Here is a 24,460-nt window from a genome sequence, read left to right as displayed (position 1 = left end):
ACACCAGACAGAAGTTGGACATGTCATGATCTTATTGTGACATGTCCGATGTAACAGACAGATCTGAACAAGTGGTTTGTACCATAGACAGTAAATGCACTGTCACCATCCATGGCACAAACCCATCATAGTATGGCCCCACCGCCCCAGCCTTATTCAGAAGAAAGTTTAGGGTGAGGCTTTCTCTCACTAACTAGTTTTGACAATGCCACATTTTGGAGGAAGAGAAGGTACTTATGCAAAATAAGTGGTTTCACTGCTGTATAAATAAGCTCACTTATATTCAGGCAATGTTGAATTATTCTGCCAGAAAAGTCTGACAACATTTTGAAGTAATAGTGAATTGGATTGCTGTAGGCTTAACATCCACTAAGGCTTGCATTCCATGCACCTCCATCTTGTGATATATGGAGTTCACTACCTGGGCAATGAAGGTTTCATGAGACTCTAATGCTTTCTCCTTTCAAAGCCATAAGGAGGAAGTATTGGAGTCTTGTGAAAGCTGCGGTGAAGGGCGTGTAGTGAACTCCACCTGACCACTTGTTAAAGAGGAGCTCCAGCCTAAACAAACATACTGTCATTAAGTTACATTAGTTATGTTAATTAAAATAGATAGGTAATATAATCTCTTACCCACACTGTTTTAAAAGAACAGGCAAATGTTTGATTTCATGATGGCAGCCATCTTTTTGGTTGAAAGTAGGTGACAGGGAGCATGAGACACAGTTCTAACTGTCTTGTGTCCTGAGCACCTCTCCCAGTTGCTAGGCAACGTGAATAACAATATAGGCAATCCCATCATGCTCTGCACAGCATCAGGGAAAAAAAGCCCGGGCTTTTTTTCTTGGATAGGTGGAGCTTAGCTAAAAATGTAGCTAAAAATGATGCTTTAGTAAGAAAAACAAAGTTCTGATGCTGTGAAACTGTTAAAGAAACATCAAGCCTTTTCAGTTCTTCTGAGTAGATTTTTAGTCCGGAGGTTCACTTTAAGTACTGAAGTGTAGTGTGTGTGCGGCAGTATTCAGGTGTCCCAAATTCTTTATGCCAAATTCTAACACCAACACTAGCAGTGACATCAGGAAGCAAGCATGTGGAAATGTATTCAGCGAAAGATGCACAAAGGTTCACATTAATTATTGCACTTGATTACAATTGTAACCTACTTGGCGGTAATCACTCACCTCCCGGGGGATCCTGATGTCGGCCGCCATTCTTCTTCCTCTCCAGGGAGGCTCTGCATCCCTCTGGTGAGATCACCGTCTGTCGTCATGACGACAGACTGGGATATCACTACAGGGTTACAGCGCCACCCGGAGAATGGAGGGAAAACTGCAGTGCTGGATCCCAGGGAAGTGGGTAAGTGCTGGGCTGCTGCAGATCTCTCCAGCAGCATGATTTTTTTCCCGGTTTTAGAGTCTAAAAACATGCAAATAAATTGTACTGCTTTTAGACCCTAAAATCCAGAAAGAATCATAACGCCAGGGGGGTTAATTATATAGATCTCTTCTCATCTGTTTTTCACCTTGTTTCTAAAAATCCATTTAAGCACCAACAAGTTAAACAGTTCAAAAATAAGGTAGAAAAGTAATATAAAAATTAAGTCAGAAACAACTTATTTTGAAGGGTTTTTTTTCTTAATCATGGAAAATGCTGAAAAGGTATTTTATGGATAAATTAAGAAATACGTAAGGAGAGATAATTCATGAGATAAGTTTTGTGAATCAATCCCATAATGCCTTTGATACAGAAAACACTCCATAAATCTGTTCTTGTAAATAAGAGCATTTTTATTAGCATGAAGCCTAAAATATTTCATTCATAAATTTCACTTATAAATCTTGCTGACTGTAAGATTTTTATCTTCCACACAAATTCCCTAAACTAAATACTACCTCACCCCGTTGTTTCAAAAAAGAAAAAAAAAGGGAAAAAAAAAGTAAATGCATTAATCGTGCTGGTGCAGTTTATTTTACAAGGTATGCTTAATCTGATATCTTAGGTGACATGAATGAACCTTCACACATCCTGTATGGTGGCCTTTGGGTCTCAAATCCCAGAAATCAAATAGTTATGCGCAAAACAATTTTCTTAATATTTTATATTACAGAACCTAGACTATGGAATTTAAGTAATCGATACAGAATTTTGACTAGTTTATCTAGTTAACCAGCAGGTGTTAGTTTTTCCTATCTGCTAGCCTCAATTTCTGCCTCCTTTGTGAAAGTAATTAGCTTCTATTCTAAATTTTGTAGCTTATAACTATTGGGTAGTAAGACTGTCTTCTGAAATAATGGAATAATAGCAAAGTTGGGAAAGTGAACAAGGCTGAGAATACTTAAAAACAAGCAAGACTATGCTCAGTTTCTAAGGTGGTAGACTGGCTTAGAGGAAGTGCTTAGTTGCGTGGCCAAATAAAACAGGACATACTCAAATGAAACCTCTGCTCTCTAAATTTCACTGCTAATGGTGTTGAATATAGAGGAGATGAATTTTCCAAAAACTGCAGCATGTTGTGAAGCCAGTTAGACTTCACATGTTTCCCTTTAATGGTAGCTACACTAATACAAACCATGCACAACACTACAAGCAGAGTGATGGCCGGGGCTAAGGAATGACGCTAATCAGAAGCCCAGTATGAAACATTGGCCCCATTCAACAAACGACTGGTTACTCATTTGGGGATGTATGATCATTTTAACATCTTGCACTACGTAACCAGCTGGGCATTATGGACGAGCTCAGCTCGTCCAGTAACGCTGCGCTGGATTGCTCAGGCCCTGGTGGGCCGATTTGCATAACTTTTTTTTTCAAACACGCAGCTAGCAAAGTGCTTGTTCTGATCGCCGCCACTGGCCGCCGTTCCGCCGCTACCCACCGTTCCACCGTTACCCGTCGTGAAAGAGCCCCCCCCGAAGACCCCTTGCGCAGCCTGGCCAATCGCCGCCAGGCTGTGCTATGGGGTGGATCGGAACTCCCCCTGACGTCATGATGCCAATGACGTCAGTCCGATCGTCGCCATGGCGACGGGGAAGCCCATACAGGAAATCCCGTTCAGAACGGGATTTCCTGTTGGGTATGATCGCCGGCGGCGATCGGAGGGGTGGGTGGGATAGCGAAGGGAGGGTGGGAAGCATGTAGCTAGCGCTAGGCTAGCTACATGTTAAAAAAAAATTAGCCAAAGAAAACCCCTGCTGCGGCCGTGCGCCACATATAATCAGAACGCTAGGGAGGTTAATTAGATTTCACGGCAGAAATCTGATCAAAGATAGACTGAACGATTGCCTTTACTGGCTGTACTGATTAATGCTGTACAAAGCTGTAGCTGTTGAATAAATGTTTGTTCAGGGTAGCATCTTTATGAAATTGAAAGTCTAATCCTTAGATGCTTCTATTGGAGAATCCCAGATTTGGCCTTCCAGGGCACTGTGTGAAGGTGCACATGGTTGGTGCAACGCCCCTGCATGTCACCTGGACAATCAAATTAAAAACTCTTAAAGTGAACACAAGTTTAAAGGAGTTATCAGGCAAAATTAGTCAAATGAGGTTTACTCACCTGGGGCTTTCTCCAGCCCCTTGCAGCAGACTGTCCCACGTCGACCGCTCTGCTCCCCGCCGCTGTCCCGGTCTCGCTGCATGGTGCATAGGCCAGGGTCGGCCTTACTGCGCCTGTGCGAGCCACCGCTGTCAATCATCGCCACGTGGTATGCGGCACACTGAGGAGAGCAGTCGGCGTGGGACAGTCTGCTGCAAGGGGCTGGAGAAAGCCCCAGGTGAGTAAACCTCATTTTACTGTATTTTGCCTGATAACTCCTTTAAATTAAAGTGGAAATCCAGCCTTAAAGTTTTTTTTTTTTTATAGGTTAGTGATTTTACACACCAGTTTCATAACAGAAATGCTGTGAGACATTTCCATTCAATATTACAAGTAGCTCTAACAAGAGTTCTACTTTCATTTCTAATATAGTTTCACCTTCCAGATTTTACATAACTTCTATATTTAGATATGTATGTTTTTGTAGGTTCAGTTTGTCAATCATACTGGTGAAACTAAATGTAATAAAAAAAAAAAAAAAACTTTCCTGTATGCACTGCTACACACCTAAGATTGCCATGATCTGCTCTGTGCTGCACTCTGCAAGGATGACCATTACAATAAGGATAGAGCTATTCCATTAAGGTGGCCACACACGATACAATAAAATGATCCGATTTTACAGTAATTCGATAAAAACGATCGTATCTCTCGAAAAAATCGAAAGCTTTTTTTTCATTCGACTGAAAAATCCGATCGGATTTCCCGTTTTTTTCGATTTAAATCGATCCGGAATGCCAGATATTTCTCTTCAATTTCTACTAAAGATTGTATGGTGTGTGATGGATTGTTAATTTATTAATATACACACCCTAGCAATTTTCTCTGAGTTTCCGATCATTTTTATCATAATTGAGGAAAAAATTGAACATAGGTGTGTGATACATTGGTCATATTTTTGAAATGTTACAATCAGTCAAAAAAATTGATTGCTATTTTTAAATTGAACAGATATTTAAAAGATTGTATGGTGTGTGGCCACCTTTAGTCTAGCTGTGCACATAGGAGCTCTGAGTATAGACATCATCTAGAGCAGTAAGAAAAAAATGAATATGTAAAACAAATATGTTCTTCAACAAAAAGAATAAACATTGAAAAAAAGTGATATATTTCATATTATGTTAGTTCCCCTGTTCCACTTTTTGGTCTTCTTCTGTAGAGATGTAGTAAAACTCCTGTAGCCATTTGTATACCATGGAGTTACGCAATATATCATAGGATTGTGCGTAGCAGCGCCATTCAGATGAAGAAAAGTAAATAGAAAAATAATACTATGATGTGTTCCTTAGACAAAGGAGACATTAGTATGGTTCCTTTTGCCTTTTCCAGAACACGGACTTTGGCCCACTGTGTTAATAAGATTAAAAAATATAGTACTATGATATTTGTTCTTGCGCTATGATAGAGATATATTTTTACATTTAAAGAACTGATAATGAATGAATGCTAAAACAATGGTTTGGAGAGGCAAAAAAAGCTGCAACTTCATGAAAAACTGTGAATGTACATAAAGAGTATATTTTCTAAGGTGAGAAATAGTGTGCCCATTCCAAAGAATGGCTGTTAAACTATAGATCTGCTCATCAAAATACTTGAATGCCACTGGGCCTGTTGTTACAGTTCAGTCTTCGGAGATGCCTCTGAAGCAGTGGTATCATCTGACACCTGTGGTATGAAGTTCATTGATGCTGAATTTATACAGTATCTTTTACCAGTTGGACGAGGACCATCATCAAACACATGACCAAGATGGGCACCACACTACAAGAGAACAAAGTAAATGTTGTAATTTAGAAGTAGTGAAAACAATTAGCATCTTTCTGCAGGCATGGGCTTTCGAGTAGTAAACTACTCGTGTACGGAATTCAAATGAAGTCTAATGACTTTACGTGTGACTGCGGGATGGGGGAGTTAACTTACCCAGAATTCTTCGGGGACGTCTGCGTTCCATTACGCGTCATAGGCTTAATGAAAGCAGCATTCCACCTCCCACTTCCGCTCTTCCTCCTTCCAGCTTGAAAGAGGAAGCGCGGTAGTGAGTCATGCAATGTGGCTTTCATTACGCCTATGTCACGTAATGGAACGCAGGCATCCCAAAGACTTCTGGGTAAGTAAACCTCCCTATCCTGCGGTCACACATGAAGTCATTAGACTTCATTTAAATTCCGAATTCGAGTAGTTTGCTACTCAAAAGCCCATGCCTGTCTTTTTGTAAGTTTTGAATAGTTTTAAAGTTCAGCTCCACCAAGTTACTCCAGCTCCATAAGCTAGGATAAGAGAAGGATTAGAGTCTGACAGTTTGTTGCCACTGCTTGTACCTCTGTTGAGGAGAAACTCCCTCACCTTCTGTCCCTGTGTGATACCAAGAGTTAAATTTAAGCTCATTGGGCCTGATGCACAAAACTGAGGTAATATTGCTTTTTACTTCCGGAGTGTATACTGCGAGTTATGTTATTTGCGCGACCTGCGGTACTTGAGTAGCTTGACCATTGCAACGGTAGCGAGCTTTACTTACAGTAATGTTACTCGAGTACTACGGGTCGCGCTTATAGCATAACTTGAGGCATATGCTGACGGAAGTAAGGGTAATATTGCCATGCCCTCTGTGCACAGCAGTTTTGTGCAGCAGGCCCTTTAGTCCTTATCCAGTTAACTTTTTTCGGCTCAATTTTTTCCCAGGAGGTAATTTTCATTTTATCTAAAGAATAACTTTTCAGCACTATGCAAAGTGAAAAAGTAGGTAAAAAGTTAATATCAAATATATTTTGAGTATTTTCTTACATGGCGGGAACTTTCAAAGTGTTTTGTTGGTAAGGTTTGAATTTTTCTCCTTGGAAAAAATATAATAGTTACGGGCCATTGGGGTATATGCAATAAAATGCATTAAAGAGACTCTGTAACAACAAAAACCTCCCCTGGGGGGTACTCACCTCGGGTGGGGGAAGCCTCCGGATCCTAATGAATTGAAAAAAGACAAAGAAGGGAGCGCTCTGAGAAGTCAATCAGCAAAAGGCAAAGCAAAGGTGGAATGGTCTCACCTAATAGCAGTGTGGCCAGCACAGCGTGCTCAGCCGCGATAGGCAGTTGTCCCTCTATGCCAGCCGGGGACCAAGCTTTCCGTAGCGGCGGGGCGGAAGTCCGTGACGTCACCTTCCCAGTAGTCCTAGCGGTAGTTGCTATGGGGACCTAGACGCTTCCTCTATCACACGCACAGAAGCGTGGTGAGCGGCGTCTGGTCCTCCGTAGGGGCTGGGAGGCAAAGTGGGGGGGATTTTTGTGCAAAAAAGCACAGATGCAGGGATAAAGTAAAATAATTTAATGCACAAGCATAGACAACGCGTTTCACGGGGAAACAGTCCCCGCTTTCTCAAGTCAAAGCTTACAAACAGTAGGGGAAACAGCCCCTTATATATCAGCCAATCAGCTCTTTCTATGAGGTATCTACGGAATCCCAGTGGATCCAAGAAAGCCCAACCACCGTATAGTATGGAATAAAAGGGAAATGAGTAAAGATACAGATTCAAGGAAAAAAAGAGCACCCAATGTGCAACAAGAACCCATACCCAGACAAAAGATCTAATAGTTGCAATAGTCATCCCTAATAATACCTCTCTGAATCATCATTAGCAGCAAATAGCAATATATACAAAATGTCATATATAAATATATAGATGCATATAAAAGTCATGTAAAAATCATGTAAAAATTAAAACAATTATCATTTTCAAACCCACACATATATCTCATATTAGCAGCACAACTTGATCTCATCTATATTCCAAGTCCATCACTTGGGTGTATATAGGGGTCAGGGGATGTTGCACCCACGGAGCGCGGCACGCCCATGCCCACGCTCCCGTAGGCGCTCATCACCACACCCGTCCACCAAAAGGGCCCACCCACGTGTTCCCCCTCCCCCCCCCCCCCCCCCCCGCGGCCCATCTGGCACTACATTACACATTGCAAATGGCTCATCTCCTCTAGACATTTGTTCAACCCTCCCGGCTCTAAGGTTCCCAGTTTTAGGATCCAAAAGGATTCCCGTCTGCAAAGAATCCGATATTTCTCGTGTTTATTAGGATGGTGCACCTGCTCTATAATAGTGGCCCTCAATACATTAAAGTCCCTGTTATGTACTAAATTGCAGTGATTGGACACCCCATGTTTGGGTTCCCCCTTACTTACATTAGACCTATGCTTATTCAAGCGAGTTTGAAATTTCTGGGTAGTTCGACCCACGTAACCCAGATTACATGGACAAACCAACAAATAGACCACATATGTGCTCTGACAGTTTACGTGGCTCTTTATCGGGAACTGTACAGAACCATTGATCTGAAAGGTAGTTGCACCATTATTTAAGGTATTGCAGCAGAGGCATCGTTTAGACTTGCATGAATAGCACCCCAATCTAGTCTGGTTGCCATCACTATTAACAATTACACTCGGTGTCAATCTGCTGGGTGCTATATAGCCCCTAATGGTTTTTCCTCTTCGGAACACCAGTTGGGGTTTAGGGGGAAGGGTTTGTTTAAGCACGGGGTCACTCAGAAGAACTGGCCAGTACTTTTCAAAAATCTGCCTGCATTCCCCAGCCTGTCCAGAGTAGTCAACAACAATGGGCAGCCGGTTGGTAATTGAACTAGACACCCCTAATTTTCTTCCCGTATAGATTTTAGGTAACAGACACTCCTGCTGAGAGAGGGCAGAAGCCCTTTTCAAAGCAGAGTCTATCAGGGGAACAGGATAATGTTTTTCTAAAAATCGTGTCTTTAGAATTGTCGACTGACGATCAAAATCGTCGTCACTCGTACAATTCCGGCGTAGCCGTTTGAATTGACCATACGGTACATTTTTGAGCCAGGGCCTATGATGGGCACTAAAGTAATCAAGATATCCATTCCTGTCGGTAGATTTAAAATAGTTCAAGGTGCTAATTTTAGCACTGACAGGGTCCACTCTGATTTCCAGATCTAGGAAGTGTATTTTGAGGGGGTCAGTTTCCATAGTAAACGTTAGCCCAAAGGGACTGTCGTTTAGATATCGTACATATCCGGCTAGTTCTTCTTCTGATCCCCCCCATACACATAAGATGTCATCTATGAAGCGGCGATGTAGGACGAGGCCCGCCCGATATGGGTTGTCGGCGGACCAAACAAGTCGGTCCTCCAACCAACCCATATATAAATTGGCGAAGGCCGGAGCGAACCTCGTCCCCATCGCCGTTCCACGCAGCTGTAGATAAACATTGTCCAAATAGGTGAAGTAATTGGTCTTCAATATAAACTCAATAGAGTCCAGTATAAATGTTTTCTGTGTATCTGGCATAAGTGGATCACCATCCAGGTAGTAACTAACGGCTTTAAGGCCCAAATCATGGGGTATATTTGTATATAATGCACAGACGTCAAGTGTAACCCATCTGTATGAGGGGACAGACCATTTTAATTCGCCTATTACCTGTAAGGTGTGTGTAGTATCTTTTAGATAAGCAGGTACCTGCTTATCTAAAAGATACTACACACACCTTACAGGTAATAGGCGAATTAAAATGGTCTGTCCCCTCATACAGATGGGTTACACTTGACGTCTGTGCATTATATACAAATATACCCCATGATTTGGGCCTTAAAGCCGTTAGTTACTACCTGGATGGTGATCCACTTATGCCAGATACACAGAAAACATTTATACTGGACTCTATTGAGTTTATATTGAAGACCAATTACTTCACCTATTTGGACAATGTTTATCTACAGCTGCGTGGAACGGCGATGGGGACGAGGTTCGCTCCGGCCTTCGCCAATTTATATATGGGTTGGTTGGAGGACCGACTTGTTTGGTCCGCCGACAACCCATATCGGGCGGGCCTCGTCCTACATCGCCGCTTCATAGATGACATCTTATGTGTATGGGGGGGACCAGAAGAAGAACTAGCCGGATATGTACGATATCTAAACGACAGTCCCTTTGGGCTAACGTTTACTATGGAAACTGACCCCCTCAAAATACACTTCCTAGATCTGGAAATCAGAGTGGACCCTGTCAGTGCTAAAATTAGCACCTTGAACTATTTTAAATCTACCGACAGGAATGGATATCTTGATTACTTTAGTGCCCATCATAGGCCCTGGCTCAAAAATGTACCGTATGGTCAATTCAAACGGCTACGCCGGAATTGTACGAGTGACGACGATTTTGATCGTCAGTCGACAATTCTAAAGACACGATTTTTAGAAAAACATTATCCTGTTCCCCTGATAGACTCTGCTTTGAAAAGGGCTTCTGCCCTCTCTCAGCAGGAGTGTCTGTTACCTAAAATCTATACGGGAAGAAAATTAGGGGTGTCTAGTTCAATTACCAACCGGCTGCCCATTGTTGTTGACTACTCTGGACAGGCTGGGGAATGCAGGCAGATTTTTGAAAAGTACTGGCCAGTTCTTCTGAGTGACCCCGTGCTTAAACAAACCCTTCCCCCTAAACCCCAACTGGTGTTCCGAAGAGGAAAAACCATTAGGGGCTATATAGCACCCAGCAGATTGACACCGAGTGTAATTGTTAATAGTGATGGCAACCAGACTAGATTGGGGTGCTATTCATGCAAGTCTAAACGATGCCTCTGCTGCAATACCTTAAATAATGGTGCAACTACCTTTCAGATCAATGGTTCTGTACAGTTCCCGATAAAGAGCCACGTAAACTGTCAGAGCACATATGTGGTCTATTTGTTGGTTTGTCCATGTAATCTGGGTTACGTGGGTCGAACTACCCAGAAATTTCAAACTCGCTTGAATAAGCATAGGTCTAATGTAAGTAAGGGGGAACCCAAACATGGGGTGTCCAATCACTGCAATTTAGTACATAACAGGGACTTTAATGTATTGAGGGCCACTATTATAGAGCAGGTGCACCATCCTAATAAACACGAGAAATATCGGATTCTTTGCAGACGGGAATCCTTTTGGATCCTAAAACTGGGAACCTTAGAGCCGGGAGGGTTGAACAAATGTCTAGAGGAGATGAGCCATTTGCAATGTGTAATGTAGTGCCAGATGGGCCGCGGGGGGGGGGGGGGAGGGGGAACACGTGGGTGGGCCCTTTTGGTGGACGGGTGTGGTGATGAGCGCCTACGGGAGCGTGGGCATGGGCGTGCCGCGCTCCGTGGGTGCAACATCCCCTGACCCCTATATACACCCAAGTGATGGACTTGGAATATAGATGAGATCAAGTTGTGCTGCTAATATGAGATATATGTGTGGGTTTGAAAATGATAATTGTTTTAATTTTTACATGATTTTTACATGACTTTTATATGCATCTATATATTTATATATGACATTTTGTATATATTGCTATTTGCTGCTAATGATGATTCAGAGAGGTATTATTAGGGATGACTATTGCAACTATTAGATCTTTTGTCTGGGTATGGGTTCTTGTTGCACATTGGGTGCTCTTTTTTTCCTTGAATCTGTATCTTTACTCATTTCCCTTTTATTCCATACTATACGGTGGTTGGGCTTTCTTGGATCCACTGGGATTCCGTAGACACCTCATAGAAAGAGCTGATTGGCTGATATATAAGGGGCTGTTTCCCCTACTGTTTGTAAGCTTTGACTTGAGAAAGCGGGGACTGTTTCCCCGTGAAACGCATTGTCTATGCTTGTGCATTAAATTATTTTACTTTATCCCTGCATCTGTGCTTTTTTGCACAAAAATCCCCCCCACTTTGCCTCCCAGCCCCTACGGAGGACCAGACGCCGCTCACCACGCTTCTGTGCGTGTGATAGAGGAAGCGTCTAGGTCCCCATAGCAACTACCGCTAGGACTACTGGGAAGGTGACGTCACGGACTTCCGCCCCGCCGCTACGGAAAGCTTGGTCCCCGGCTGGCAGAGAGGGACAACTGCCTATCTTTTAGATAAGCAGGTACCTGCTTATCTAAAAGATACTACACACACCTTACAGGTAATAGGCGAATTAAAATGGTCTGTCCCCTCATACAGATGGGTTACACTTGACGTCTGTGCATTATATACAAATATACCCCATGATTTGGGCCTTAAAGCCGTTAGTTACTACCTGGATGGTGATCCACTTATGCCAGATACACAGAAAACATTTATACTGGACTCTATTGAGTTTATATTGAAGACCAATTACTTCACCTATTTGGACAATGTTTATCTACAGCTGCGTGGAACGGCGATGGGGACGAGGTTCGCTCCGGCCTTCGCCAATTTATATATGGGTTGGTTGGAGGACCGACTTGTTTGGTCCGCCGACAACCCATATCGGGCGGGCCTCGTCCTACATCGCCGCTTCATAGATGACATCTTATGTGTATGGGGGGGACCAGAAGAAGAACTAGCCGGATATGTACGATATCTAAACGACAGTCCCTTTGGGCTAACGTTTACTATGGAAACTGACCCCCTCAAAATACACTTCCTAGATCTGGAAATCAGAGTGGACCCTGTCAGTGCTAAAATTAGCACCTTGAACTATTTTAAATCTACCGACAGGAATGGATATCTTGATTACTTTAGTGCCCATCATAGGCCCTGGCTCAAAAATGTACCGTATGGTCAATTCAAACGGCTACGCCGGAATTGTACGAGTGACGACGATTTTGATCGTCAGTCGACAATTCTAAAGACACGATTTTTAGAAAAACATTATCCTGTTCCCCTGATAGACTCTGCTTTGAAAAGGGCTTCTGCCCTCTCTCAGCAGGAGTGTCTGTTACCTAAAATCTATACGGGAAGAAAATTAGGGGTGTCTAGTTCAATTACCAACCGGCTGCCCATTGTTGTTGACTACTCTGGACAGGCTGGGGAATGCAGGCAGATTTTTGAAAAGTACTGGCCAGTTCTTCTGAGTGACCCCGTGCTTAAACAAACCCTTCCCCCTAAACCCCAACTGGTGTTCCGAAGAGGAAAAACCATTAGGGGCTATATAGCACCCAGCAGATTGACACCGAGTGTAATTGTTAATAGTGATGGCAACCAGACTAGATTGGGGTGCTATTCATGCAAGTCTAAACGATGCCTCTGCTGCAATACCTTAAATAATGGTGCAACTACCTTTCAGATCAATGGTTCTGTACAGTTCCCGATAAAGAGCCACGTAAACTGTCAGAGCACATATGTGGTCTATTTGTTGGTTTGTCCATGTAATCTGGGTTACGTGGGTCGAACTACCCAGAAATTTCAAACTCGCTTGAATAAGCATAGGTCTAATGTAAGTAAGGGGGAACCCAACATGGGGTGTCCAATCACTGCAATTTAGTACATAACAGGGACTTTAATGTATTGAGGGCCACTATTATAGAGCAGGTGCACCATCCTAATAAACACGAGAAATATCGGATTCTTTGCAGACGGGAATCCTTTTGGATCCTAAAACTGGGAACCTTAGAGCCGGGAGGGTTGAACAAATGTCTAGAGGAGATGAGCCATTTGCAATGTGTAATGTAGTGCCAGATGGGCCGCGGGGGGGGGGGTGGGGGAGGGGGAACACGTGGGTGGGCCCTTTTGGTGGACGGGTGTGGTGATGAGCGCCTACGGGAGCGTGGGCATGGGCGTGCCGCGCTCCGTGGGTGCAACATCCCCTGACCCCTATATACACCCAAGTGATGGACTTGGAATATAGATGAGATCAAGTTGTGCTGCTAATATGAGATATATGTGTGGGTTTGAAAATGATAATTGTTTTAATTTTTACATGATTTTTACATGACTTTTATATGCATCTATATATTTATATATGACATTTTGTATATATTGCTATTTGCTGCTAATGATGATTCAGAGAGGTATTATTAGGGATGACTATTGCAACTATTAGATCTTTTGTCTGGGTATGGGTTCTTGTTGCACATTGGGTGCTCTTTTTTTCCTTGAATCTGTATCTTTACTCATTTCCCTTTTATTCCATACTATACGGTGGTTGGGCTTTCTTGGATCCACTGGGATTCCGTAGATACCTCATAGAAAGAGCTGATTGGCTGATATATAAGGGGCTGTTTCCCCTACTGTTTGTAAGCTTTGACTTGAGAAAGCGGGGACTGTTTCCCCGTGAAACGCGTTGTCTATGCTTGTGCATTAAATTATTTTACTTTATCCCTGCATCTGTGCTTTTTTGCACAAAAATCCCCCCCACTTTGCCTCCCAGCCCCTACGGAGGACCAGACGCCGCTCACCACGCTTCTGTGCGTGTGATAGAGGAAGCGTCTAGGTCCCCATAGCAACTACCGCTAGGACTACTGGGAAGGTGACGTCACGGACTTCCGCCCCGCCGCTACGGAAAGCTTGGTCCCCGGCTGGCAGAGAGGGACAACTGCCTATCGCGGCTGAGCACGCTGTGCTGGCCACACTGCTATTAGGTGAGACCATTCCACCTTTGCTTTGCCTTTTGCTGATTGACTTCTCAGAGCGCTCCCTTCTTTGTCTTTTTTCAATTGTTTAGTGTTCATGGGAGCAGCCGAGCAACATTATTCGGGTGGCCAGATCGCGCCTTGAGGGGCTCACTACCCCTAACTCTCTCTACGGATCCTAATGAGGCTTCCCACGCCGTCCTCTGTCCCACGGGGGTCTCGCCGCAGCCCTCCGAACAGCCGGCGACTGTGCCGACTGTCAGTTCAATACTTACCTTTGCTGGCTCCAGCGGGGACGCTGTGGCGACTTTCGGCACGGAAATAGACGGAAATACCCGATCTCCGTCGGGTCCGCTCTACTGCGCAGGCGCCGGAAACTTGCGCCTGCGCAGTAGAGCAGACCCGACGGCGATCGGGTATTTCCACCTACTTCGGCGCCGAGAGGCATCAGAGCGCCTGCGCAGGAGCCAGGAAGGTAAATATTGTGTCACGGCTGTACGGAGGGCTACAGCGAGACCCCCGAGGGACGCAGGACGGCGTTGGAAGCCTCATTAGGATCCTGAGGCTTCCCCCACCCGAGGTGAGTACCCCCCAGGGGCCGTTTTGTCGTTACAGTTCCTCTTTAAGCAGTATTAGGTGCCTAAAGATTTACCGTACGATGAGTCGTGCAGAATGCAATACATTCCATGCAATGCATTGTGTTCTACTCATCATGCGGTAAAACTTCCCGCACTTAATTCTGCTTAACACATTTTATTGCATAAACCCCATTGTGGTACTAGGGAAGAAAAGTAGTAAAAGTAGTAAAGAAGTAAAAAGCTGGCAGTTGTTCTGTCTATTTCTACACTATACCCCCAAAAATTTCTGCAGTGCTGTGTCTGTTGATAAGATTCAAAGCAGATCCGAGCTGGAAAAAACTTTGACTATATTGCATCAGCAGCATTATAAATACAAAGTGATAAGTGGGTTTCTGTAACAATTTCAGCTTACCAGCATCTTAAAGAGACTCTGTAACATCAAAAACGTCCCCTGGGGGGTACTCACCTCGGGTGGAGGAAGCCTCGGGATCCTAATGAGGCTTCCCACGCCGTCCTCTGTCCCACAGGGGTCTCGCTGCAGCCCTCCGAACAGCCGGCGACAGACCCGACTGTTAATTCAATATTTACCTTTGCTGGCTCCAGCGGGGGCGCTGTGGCTGCTTTTGGCTCCGAAGTAGACGGAAATACCCGATCTCAGTCGGGTCCACTCTACTGCGCAGGCGCCGGAAACTTGCGCCTGCGCAGTAGAGCAGACCCGACGGCGATCGGGTATTTCCGCCTGCTTCGGAGCCGAAAGCCGTCAGAGCGCCTGCTTCGGAGCCGGGAAGGTAAATAATGATTTCATCTTGTACAGAGGGCCGCAGCGAGACCCCTGAGGGACGGAGGACGGCGTGGGAAGCCTCATTAGGTTTTGACGTTACAGATTCTCTTTAAAGATGCAAATGCAACCTTAAAATATAAAAATATGTGTTCTAGGAAATCGAAAATTGATTCCATCCTGTTACTCTAGCATTTCTGCAAGTCTATCTAAGCCATGAATGCTGACCTGACTGCAGCTGGTTTCCACTCTGTGCATCCCATATGAAAAGTCATCAGTGGTTGTTATTGCTTCTGGATTCACAACATCATAAAATGAAGGCCAGCCTGCAAATGGAACACAAAAAGATATTAATGTCACAAATTAGAAATGGAGGATTTTTAAAAATTCTACTAAAATTCTGCTATGACTATATGCACACTTCTGATGTCAACTAGAACATAGACTAGTTCGTATATGTAGAAGGCGCTCCACTTCAAAGTAGATAAGTATATAAAGATAACCTGTCCCCTTTGGGACCGCACTCACCCGTTAAGGTGGACCACTGTCAGACTGGTCAATTGGGCTCAAAAGTGGAGCGCCTTCTACATATACGAACTTTTCAGAAGGGATTTGCTACATCCTGCAGAAGGGCGCATACACGCAGCTTACTAATTGGAACTATCCCAACTTTTTGTTTTTCAAAGAGACTATTTAATAAGACTGTTGTGATCTTATAGATCCTATAGATTTGACACTGTTAATACGAACATTGCAGCGCTATTTGTTACATACACTATTTAGAACATAGACTAAGAGGTAAAAATAGTTAGATGACAAGACTATATACTCTGTACAGCGCTGCAGAAGATTTTGGCGCTATATAAATACTAAATAATAATAATAGTAGTGTGAGGTGCTTGTAGGGGTAGGGGACAGAGGGGCCCATATGCAATTAACTTTTTCTCCTAGGAGATAATTTTTATTCTTCTATTGAAAATAATCTTTCAGCACTCAGCAATTGAAAATGTACCAAAAAGTAGGTGAAAAAGTAGTATAAAAATTATTTTTAGTATTTTCTTGCTTGCTGGTGGTTAAAACGTTATTTTATTGACACATTTTGAAAATATCACCTAAGAGAAAACTCAGGAGAAAAAGTGAATTGCATATAGGCCAAGAGGGCCCTTATTCAGTTCACTTTTTCTCTTAAAGGGAACCTTAACTGAAAAAAAAATTGTTTCACCTCCCCCAGCCCCCAGCAGATGTCCTGTGCCCGCGCCGTCTGAAACCGATCCTCCGGTTCCCCGCAGGCAACTATTTTAGATTTTGGCAGTGTGTCTGCTCAGCTCTGGCCATGTAGCTTGCATACTGTGCCTGCGCAAGATGGCCACAGCAGCGGAGAGCGCAATTGAGTATGTGCGTGGTCAGAGCCGTGCAGGTGCACTAGCCAGTGACTGGTCAGTCGCCGAAATCGAAACTAGCTGCCTGTGGGGAACCAGAGGATTGGTTTGAGATGGCGTGGGCACAGGACATCTGCAGGGGGCTGGGGGAAGCCCCAGGTAAGTGAAACTTCATTTTATTCTTCAGTTAGGGTTTCCTTTAAGTTTTCTCCTAGGTGATATTTTCACTTTATTAGTAAAATACCTTTTTAGCCACCTATGAGCAAGAAAAAAATAAGAATAATTTTGATAGTACTTTTTAACCAACTTTTTTTCACTACTTTTTCAATACTTTATTTTCTGGTTAAACTCGATGGACGACTTATGTATTTTTTCAACCCAAATAACTATGTAACTATGTAATAGCAGTGAAGAAAAATTATTTTAAAGACAAGATAAAACATTATCTCCTAGGAGAAAACAGAAGAAAAACTGAATTGAATAAGGGCCAAAATGTCTTTTCTAAAAATGTCGAGATCATCAGTCTAAAGCCCAATCTACACGATACGATTCTTTGTGCAATTCGATTACGATTCTATTTATGATTCAATTAAATCTGACATGTCCGATCGGGATTCAATTCAATACGATTTGCCATTGCAAAACAATAGCAAATCGAATTGAATCGAATCCCGATCGGACATGTCGGATTTAATCGGATCGTAAATAGAATCGTAATTGAATCGCAGAAAGAAAGTATTGTGTAGATGGGGCTTTACAGCATCTAGTCCATTTGTTTTAGATTTCTATCACTTTTATCTTTTGTTTTATCTCCTACCTTATCATAAATATTTTTGAAGCAATTTTCACTTAAATGTATTACATTCTTAGCAATCTTAAGGAAGTGAAGCAGGACACACAGAGTCTCAGGACGGTTAAAGCAAGACTAATGAACTGAAAGGACACCAGCCTCCATGGTAGCCCCATAGACTGGAACAGATAGAAACATAAAGTGTACCAGAGCTGAAAATATTAAAAAGATTTATACATACCTGGGGCTACGCTCTTTGCTTATCTCTACAGCAGCCGCTGTAGAGATACGTAGAGGGTGCACTTCTCCTGCGTAGACTGGAACCGACTGGCGTAAGTGACGTGAGCCGGTTCCCGAAGCTGCGGGCTGCAGAGGATGGTGGCGTGTAAGCGATCCAAGCGGATGGGGCTGGAGGAAGCCCCAGGTATGTATAAATCTTTTTAATATTTTCAGCTTTGAGTCCCTTTAAGTAAAACCTTCTATGTTATTCCCTTTTATTTACTGTTGACTTCATTATTGATTTTTCTATAATCTGTTAATGCACTATTTTTACTTTTTTAAATAAATTATATAACATTATTTTAGGCAATCTCCTGTTCTGAGTTTATACATCAGTGAATATGCTGCTGGGCGCTACCACAGAAATATTATATATTTAAATATTGCAAAGGGTTAAACAACAGTTGTTTTGCAGAAATGTTACTTTTCGGGTTGTGTCTCTGTATAGACATGTGATCAGCGATTTGATCATTACATTACGTATGGTACATACATTGTGGTCAAAAACATTGGAAAATGTGTGTGCAGGGTGAGCCTATGAGAGATGTTGCAGGGAACACATTTGTGACAGTGGTTTGTTGTTGGTATAACTGTACTACAGAGGAGGTGGGTTTATTTTGTTATATTTTCTTTCCTCTACTTCGTTCTTAATCTTCAAATATGTGTGTGTTATAATAACAATACTGCAGATCATTTATGATGACCATAGAAGCTAGTAAATGCTGAACATACCGTGCTGTACACAAGGGATTTAAAATAAATATGCACTTACAGTAGTTATCTAAAATTATAATTCCATAATTTCCCTGTAAAAATATTTGCCAGTGAATATTCAAATGACAAAAATTGTTGCAGTAGCAGAGACTTGAAACGTGTAAAGAAAAAAGTCCATTAGATGGTGCAAAAGAGCCACAAATAAGTTTACAGAACTGATATATTAAAGAGAGCTTTGCAGTGTTTTACATAATCATATTCATTCAAATTTTGCACCCAAATAATGACAACATAAAACCATCAATCTAATGGCAGCAGTTCAGTTACCATGTCCCTGCAACTAAAGTAGACATAGCAACACTGTAGCGAAATACAATTCCATGCTTAAAGGGATACTGTAGGGGGGTCGGGGGCAAATGAGCTGAACTTACCCGGGGCTTCTAAGGGCCTGTACACACTGCTGCGCTTGCGCTGCGTTTTTAAAAACGCATGCGTTTTTAAAATCGCAAGGTCTTTTGAAAAATAATGAAAATCGTGATGACTTGTACACACTGGTGCGATGCGTTTTTAGAAAAACGCAATCGCAGTGCCTGCTGCGCTTTTTTAAGCGCAGCGCATGAAAAACGCATGAAAAACGCATGCGCTTGCGTTTTTGCCTGCGTTTTTCAGAAGTCAGTATCCCAGAAGACTCTGCAATCTCCTGATTCCTGTTGAAATGTAAACTAGAAAAAAAACAAAGGATTCTTTAGCCAATCAGCAATTACAAGAAAAACGCAAACGCACAAAAAACGCAGGCAAAATCGCATGCGTTTTTAAAACTACATGCACTTTAAAAATGCATGCGCTTGCGATTTTGCTTGCGTTTTTCAGTGTGTACAGGCCCTAATGGTCCCCCGCAGACATCCTGTGTTGGCGCAGCCACTCCCCGATGCTCCGGCCCCGCCTCCGGTTCACTTCTGGAATTTCTGACTTTAAAGTCAGAAAACCACTGCGCCTGTGTTGCCGTGTCCTCGCTCCCGCCGATGTCACCAGGAGTGTATAGCAGAAGCCCAGTATGGTCTGTGTCTGCGCAGTATGCTCCTGGTGCCATCTTTGGGATCGAGGACATGGCAACGCAGGCGGAGTGGTTTTCTGACTTTAAAGTCAGAAATTCCAGAAGTGAACCGGAGGCGGGGCCGGAGCATCGGGGAGTGGCTGCGCCAACACAGGATGTCTGCGGGGGACCATTAGAAGCCCCGGGTAAGTTCAGCTCATTTTCCCCCGACCCCCTACAGTATCCCTTTAAGGGCCATTTTTCACTTGCTGCGTTGCGATCTGATTACTGGATCGCTTGCTGTTTGTGGATCGCACCACGATTAACAATGTAAATCATAGTGCTCTTTTCCACTAGTGCAATTTGTTTTTTACAGAAGCGCAATCACCATCCTGCAACATTTTTCTTGCAAAGTATAGGAGTGCAGAAAAATAGCATGGCAATCACGCCGCTATGCGAATTTCCCATGATTTGGCAATTCAAATTATTTTTCCACTGGGTTTTTCTTTCTCCCATCAGAAATTACAAATGCAAACATACCGCAATCATGCCGTATAGCTATGACTAAGGACCGAGCTAGTCCGAAACATGTCAGCTGTGTGATACCTGATGTCTTTTTAACATTTGGATATGTCCAGAAATAAAGGATTGGATCTAAAGATACATGTGGACCTCCTCTTTCCTCTACATGTAATTTGGCTTTGCTGACCTGGTCGAGCATTATTATAGAAGTACGTGGGGTGCAGCTGTGTCCACCTATTCTTCCTTACATGCCGTACGCCTGATGGAGGTGCCTGGCTCTTCTACTGACCACATATGCTATTGCTCCGTTGTTATTGCCTGATGAAGCGGGATCAAACCTGCGAAACGCGTTGCATATTTGGAGTTCATAAATAAAATATATTGACTGTCTTTACTACAGTCGTTGTGTGTCTACTTGAAGGAGGTAAGTCCACCACTACCTCCTCTATTTACCAAGAATTTGTATTTTTAAGCTTATTTAGCTTCCTTTTATCCTTTTGGCGCCTCTGTTCTCCTGCATAATATTGAGTCCACCCTGGGTGGAGGGTTGAACCCCCTATTTTCTCATCTACAGAGAGCGACTTCTTATTCCTCAGTGGGGTCAGGAAAATCTCCCCACCTGCCTTTACAGTGGTTGCCTAATGGTAACCCTGGTTTGTGAGTATTAATATTTACTCTATCTAGTAACCATTTACCAGTACATATTACACTATTGGGGCTCTTGGTGTTCCTTGTTTTTATTTCACAATCAGATCATGGAGGACTAGCAATAGTAGAAAATACTAAGAAACACGATTGCAAAAGCTTATATTCTCCAGTCTATTTAACTGTTCTCTAACCATAGTAAATTAACCTCAGTAAATCTGCCTCCCAGTCCTTGGTGTCAAGTGCCATCTGATCTACTCGAGGAGATAATGGTCCTGCTCATCAGTGAATATATTCAGCAAATACATCATTAGGGTTCTAACTATGTTACTGCATGAAGGGCAAACATAGAAACCACATTTAGAAGAATACTGGTTAATAATGGCAGCAGAGCTTTGTGGGACTGGTTAGTGAATGCAGGTACAAAGAAGACTGGAGGGAATCCCCTGCTTTAAAGTGGGATATTACTCCAACAATTAAAATTTCAGTTAACTGCTCTTAGTTACATAAACTAACATTTGAAAGCATTTCCAATTATTCCCTGTATGTAAAAATGTTTATTTGCGCTGCAGAGAGCAGTTGAAGCTTGATTATTTCTGATCATCAGCAAAAATAATAATTACTGGCTGTAGCTCTCTGTCTGGTCTTTCTACTCTGCCTCCCTCCTTCTCCACTGCAGTGACTGTTTCCAGGGCAATGGGTCTGTTCAGCAGAGCCAATGGCCTGAGATGAGCAAGTATTTACTGCTAACTGCAGTGAAAATAAATGTTTTTTTCCTCACAGGGAATACTTGGGAATGCTTTCAAATTTTTTTTATGTAACTGGACATACACTCCCACTTTAAGCAACCAATCAGAATCCTTGTTTTATTTTCAGAGGAAACCCAACTGGCTGCTCTGGGTAACAGATCCCTTATTGTGTGAGTTTTTTATTAAACACATTTTATTAGCATTTCTCAATTTTACAAACATTTGTATCTGATTTTGCAAAGAACTGATGTTTTATGGCATATTGGCTTTAATTGTCAATGCCCAGTCAGGTACAGATTTCTCAGCAATTATCTCCTATTAAACAAAACTAAACAAAACCCTTTGCCCTCCCCTTCACCACCCATCCCGTCTCCGCTGTTCCTGTTCTACTCTATATTTTCTGCCTAGTGTAATTAGATTATTTTCAAAATCCCTAATTCGCCCAATATATCTATGGTTGGGTACCATCAAGTATACTGACAGTTTCATGAGCTCTTGAATTTCTCCAGGGGTATATGTGTATTCAATAAACTTTCTCAATTTTTTTAAGAAAGATTTAGTGGGTCTTTCCTTGTGTGACAATGTATCTAGTCTGTCCAAGTTGAACAAGTGCAAAAACATTTGTTGTACAATGCAAACACAGTCATTGTGGATAGGTATTTCCATTTGTTGTATATCACTTTCCTGTGTGAGTTTTTTTTCATGTACCAATCTTGATAAATTAGTCACTTTGTAATAAAATTACTCTAAAATCAGACAAGGGTCATGCATGGCGGCCTGGTCACTGAACCGGGCCGCCACGTCTTTGACCTGTGACCCATCTCCCCAGCATCCTTCTGCCACTGCCGAGACCTGTTACACCTTTGGTGATATACTTGGACTCTGCCTCTCCTACCAGCTCACATCCACCCCGAGATCCTGTGGATAGGTGAGATGGTCAATGCGCTGTATCCGCCTATGTACATGACTGCATACTGCTTGCTTACACATGCTTTGATGATGGACAGCTGAACTTTGCTCACTCCTGACATGCTGAATTGGTTTGCTGACTTGATCCGCTTTATGGTGACCTTTTGAATAACAACATTTAAGCTGGTAAACTCCAACAAAACTACAACAGCTAGTGTTTTTGGAAAAAAGCATTGTGCCACATATTATTTATCTACATACAGTCCAGGACTTTTCAATGGCTTCTACCCATGGCCATTGCATGAGTGCTGGTTTGCTTGCATTGTATGCAGTGTGTTGTGACGGGGTGGCCATCCCATGTCCTTTTAAAATTATTTATTGTATTTATAAAGCACCAACATATTACGCAGCGCTGGATATTAGTTAGGGTTACAGGCAATATTAAGGGGTGACATACAGCAATACACTCACCTAAATGATTATTAGGAACACCTATTCAATTTAGCATTAATGCAGCTATCTAATCAACCAATCACATGGCAGTGGCTTTAATGCATTTAGGGGTGTGGTCCTAGTCAAGACAATCTCCTGAACTCCAAACTGAATGTCAGAATGGGAAAGAAAGGTGATTTAAGCAATTTTGAGCATGGTATGGTTGCTGGTGCCAGACGGGCCGGTCTGAGTTTTTCACAATCTGCTCAGTTACTGGGATGTTTACGCACAACCATTTGTAGGGTTTGCAAAGAATGGTGTGAAAAGGGAAAAACATCCAGTATGCGACAGTCTTGTGGGCGAAAATGCCTTGTTGATGCTAGAGGTCAGAGGAGAATGGGCTGACTGATTCAAGCTGATAGAAGAGCAACGTTGACTGAAATAACCACTCGTTACAATCGAGGTATGCAGCAAAGCATTTGTAAAGCCACAACACGCACAACCTTGAGGCAGATGGGCTACAACAGCAGAAGACCCCAGCGGGTACCACTCATCTCCACTACAAATAGGAAAAAGAGGCTACAATTTGCACGAGCTGACCAAAATTGGACAGTTGAAGACTGGAATAAATGTTGCCTGGTCTGATGAGTCTCGATAGAGTCAGAATTTGGCGCAAACAGAATGAGAACATGGATCCATCATGCCTTGTTACCACTGTGCAGGCTGGTGGTGGTGGTGGTGTAATGGTGTGGGGGATGTTTTCTTTGCACACTTTAGGCCCCTTAGTGTCAATTGGGCATCATTTAACTGCCACGGGCTACCTGAGCATTGTTTCTGACCATGTCTATCCCTTCATGACCACCATGTACCCACCTTCTGATGGCTGCTTCCAGCAGGATAATGCACCATGTCACAAAGCTCGAATCATTTCAAATTTGTTTCTTGAACATGACAATGAGTTCACTGTACTAAAATGGCCCCCACAGTCACCAGATCTCAACTCAATAGAGCATCTTTGGGATGTAATGGAACGGGAGCTTCGTGCCCTGGTTGTGCATCCCACAAATCTCCATCAACTGCAAGATGCTATCCTATCAATATGGGCCAATATTTCTAAAGAATGCTTTCAGCACCTTGTTATATCAATGCCACTTAGATTTAAGGCAGTTCTGAAGGCTACAGTAAAGGGGGTCAAACACCGTATTAGTATGGTGTTCCTAATAATCCCTTAGGTGAGTGCAAGACAATACAGGAATACATGTAAACCAGATCAAGCACAGTATGAGTACAAGGTAACGCTTAGTCAGTCACTGGATGGGAGCATGGGGATTAGGCAAGCAGAGATCACTCAGATCCATAGGATGGGTGTACGGTAATGGAGGTGCGTGATCAGGTAGGAGACATCAGGAGGAGAACCCTGCCCAAAGGCTTACAATTTAGAGGGAGAGGAAAATATTTGAAATATTAGTTGTATATTATATCATTCTATATATTTGGTATGTATTTTTCACCACCTTTATGCCACTTTCCACATACTGTAGTTTAGTATCACTGCTTTCTAAAAAAAATGTTTTCTAAAAACATATTGTTAGGTTAACTGGCAACCCCCAAATTGGCCATAGATGGAGGTAGGAATATTAGATTATGCCAGTGGAATGGGATATTAGATTGTGATCTCTTTTG

General features: G+C 42.8%; 1 protein-coding gene across 3 annotated transcripts in view; it reads right to left on the bottom strand.

The window, feature by feature from the left end:
- Positions 1-1,766: 1,766 nt before the first annotated feature.
- Positions 1,767-24,460, bottom strand: part of MSRB3 (methionine sulfoxide reductase B3) — a 147,769-nt gene continuing 125,075 nt past the window's right edge. For all 3 annotated transcript variants that reach the window (XM_068276763.1, XM_068276760.1, XM_068276761.1), the window contains 2 exons: positions 15,554-15,651; positions 1,767-5,353 (listed from right to left, as the gene is read on the bottom strand). In XM_068276763.1, coding sequence (XP_068132864.1) covers positions 5,207-5,353; positions 15,554-15,651 — 245 coding nt within the window. In that variant the 3' untranslated portion in view covers positions 1,767-5,206. The remainder of the gene's footprint in view (positions 5,354-15,553; positions 15,652-24,460) is intronic.

The sequence above is a fragment of the Hyperolius riggenbachi genome, chromosome 3 (assembly GCF_040937935.1).
Source record: "Hyperolius riggenbachi isolate aHypRig1 chromosome 3, aHypRig1.pri, whole genome shotgun sequence".
In the NCBI taxonomy this organism is placed as follows: Eukaryota; Metazoa; Chordata; class Amphibia; order Anura; family Hyperoliidae; genus Hyperolius; species Hyperolius riggenbachi.
This window is presented reverse-complemented; position numbering and strand designations above follow the sequence as displayed.